The sequence below is a fragment of the Mirounga angustirostris genome, unplaced genomic scaffold (assembly GCF_029215605.1).
Source record: "Mirounga angustirostris isolate CCGP_5_RB_7025 unplaced genomic scaffold, mMirAng1.0.hap1 SCAF_13, whole genome shotgun sequence".
NCBI lineage: Eukaryota > Metazoa > Chordata > Mammalia > Carnivora > Phocidae > Mirounga > Mirounga angustirostris.
In genome coordinates this window covers 90433349-90436115 of record NW_026991721.1, presented here as the reverse complement: position 1 = coordinate 90436115, position 2767 = coordinate 90433349, and the positions used below count along the sequence as shown (strand labels likewise).

General features: G+C 48.2%; 1 protein-coding gene across 1 annotated transcript; it reads left to right on the top strand.

Annotated features, from left to right (window-relative positions):
• Window positions 1–1000: 1000 nt before the first annotated feature.
• Window positions 1001–1935, top strand: LOC123856746 (olfactory receptor 10D1B-like). Its single transcript, XM_045892870.1, is given in 2 exon segments — window positions 1001–1685; window positions 1688–1935. Coding segments are annotated over 2 exon segments (933 nt in total).
• Window positions 1936–2767: the final 832 nt, after the last annotated feature.

Genomic DNA, 2767 nt, shown 5'->3' with positions numbered 1-2767 from the left:
TGCTATTATTTCATAGCTGGATGATAAATAAAGTTGAAAAACTAATTGTTCCCTTAGAGCTATGTCTGTGTCCCAAGTAGGGCTTAAGGGAATCTGAGAAAACTTCCAAGGAAGCAATCCAGGGAGAGTGAGTATGTACAAGTCTTAATTGTACAAACCCTATGAGAATCAGTTCTTTGTACATAGGGGAACTGAAGCTCCATTGGCTGGGGCACTCTGTGCTCTGCTCAGAGACGGTAAAGGTGAGGTCTTGTTACAACACTTTGGACAAAGTGACTGTGTTCTGGGGTGGACTGTGGGAGTGTGTCCAGGCTACTGCTCGTGTCTCACTTATTAGCCTCTGCCTCTCATCTGCTCTCTAAAGCAGGTCCACACACGGGCTTTTCTGGGAACTTGTGGGAACGTCTTTTTCCAGAAATAGACTTTTAAATTGAACAGGATTACAGAATGACATAATATCTGATCATAGGCAAGGACCACAGACTTCTGAGAACCTTTTTTGATCAAGGAGAGGTGATCCAGAGCCCACAGAAATTTGCATGGTTTGGAGACACTATTCAGGTGTGACTAGAATTAGTAACAAGAAGCAGGTTGTCAGCAGCATTGCTCCCCCAGAATGTGTCTGTTTCTCTTTGCTGTCTTCAATTTTGCCCAGTTGTAGGGTGGTGTACGAGTGACTCATTTTGGCTTGGTCATTCTCTTTGATATGTTTTTCAGTGTTACTTGCCACAGTTTATGATTGGAATCCCCATGTTGAATGTGACTCTATGACCTGAAAGCTCCTATGTTGGGGTTGATTGTAAGGCATTTATTACTTGTGACAAGAGGCATTTATTATTACCTGATGTTTTTTTATACATCTTGCCATTCATAAGAATGCTGGTATTGCTTGTTAAAAACAGAGCCAAAGTGCTCATCAGCAAAAAGCTTGGTAATTTGATGTTGGTGTTCGGACTTTGGTATCTTGGGTTCCTTCTTGAGGTCTGACTTTCCCACAGCTATGAGGAATCTCTCAGTAGTGACTGAATTTATCCTGCTGGGCATCCCACACACCGAGGATCTGGAGAGCATGCTCTTTGTCCTGTGTTTGGGCTTCTACATCTTCACTCTTATGGGGAACCTGCCCATCCCCCTGGCGATCGTCTCCTCCACTCGGCTCCACCCTCCCATGTATTTTTTCCTGTGCCAACTGTCAGTGTGTGACATACTTTTCCCTTCTGTGAGTTCCCCCAAGATGCTCTTCTACCTCTCAGGGAACAGCCGGATCATCTCCTATGCAGGCTGCGTGTCCCAGCTCTTCTTCTACCATTTCCTGGGCTGTACGGAGCGCTTCCCATACACAGTGATGGCCTATGACCGCTTTGTCACCATCTGTTACCCTCTGCGCTACACGGTGACCATGAGCCACAGAGTGTGTGCCATCCTGGCCATGGGGACCTCCTTTTTTGGTTGCATTCAGGCCACCTTTCTAACCACTCTCACCTTCCAGTTGCCCTACTATGGCCCCAACGAGGTGGACTATTTCTTCTGTAATATCCTGGTGATGCTGAAGCTGGCTTGTGCTGATACCTCAGCCCTGGAGATGGTGGGGTTCATCAGTGTGGGCCTCATGCCCCTCAGTTGCTTCCTTCTCATCCTCACCTCCTACAGTTGCATTGTCTGCTCCATCCTGCAGATCCGCTCCGCAGAGGCCGGCGCCGTGCCTTCACCACCTGCAGTGCCCACCTCACTGCCGTCTTGCTTTTCTACATGCCAGTGGTCCTCATCTACCTCAGGCCAACCCCAAGCCCCTGGCTGGATGCAACCGTCCAGATCCTGAATAACCTGGTCACCCCCATGCTGAAGCCCTTGATCTACAGCCTCAGGAATAAGGAAGTAGAATCATCTCTGAGGAAGGTGCTGCATCACTTGGGCTTCCGTCCTGAGCAGTTGTAGGTAGAGAACACTAGCTAAGGCCTCAATGGTACTTGGTAGCTTCTATAACAATTTTATGGGGTTCTCACAAATATTTTTGAGTCAGAAAGCACAGGTATTGTTATGAATATCTCCATTTTACAGTGTGGGGACTAAGATTCCAAGAGCTTAAAGTGACTTGTCAAGGGACACATGAGGAGTGAATGGCAGAATGAAGACTCCAGGGTGGGTGTTCTGACTCTGGGACTTGTGCTCTCTTAAGGATCTCATGCTGCTGATGAAGGAAGGAGGGAGCTCTCCCCAGGAGGCAGAACAACCTGGACCTTCCGCTTCCCAGTATTTATGTCCTGCCTCCTCCTACATCCCCTCTTCCTCTTCTTTTCCCCTCACCCTGGCACTTCTTCCCACAGTGATTGTCTCCTCAAATGCTTGCATCGGTGAAGCTCTACTTTTATTGGTCTAGGAGTTGTTGAAAGGAAATGGGAGGGGTGCATGCCTGAGGCTTCAAGGGACACCCTACAAAAACATAAAGAAGTTGTGCAAAGAGAAAGTCTTCTGGCTGGGGCTGAGGCGGGTCTCTGAGTGAAGCAGAGATACTGACTGGTGTACTCTTGGCTACAAACCCTATCTGCTGAGCTGAGACCTGGGAGCAGGCTCTGGCGGTGGAAGTGTGGTACACGGATGAGAATGTGGAAAGGACAGATGGGGGAATCCACAGAGGGTGGACTGTGCTGTGATTCCCTTTGGACTTGGCTTTGTATTGCTCACCACAACCAGGGGGCGATGCTGGGTCCACACTATCATTGTTTTGTGTCTTTGTTGTCTCTGTTTACCGAAGGAGCTGGAGTTTGGT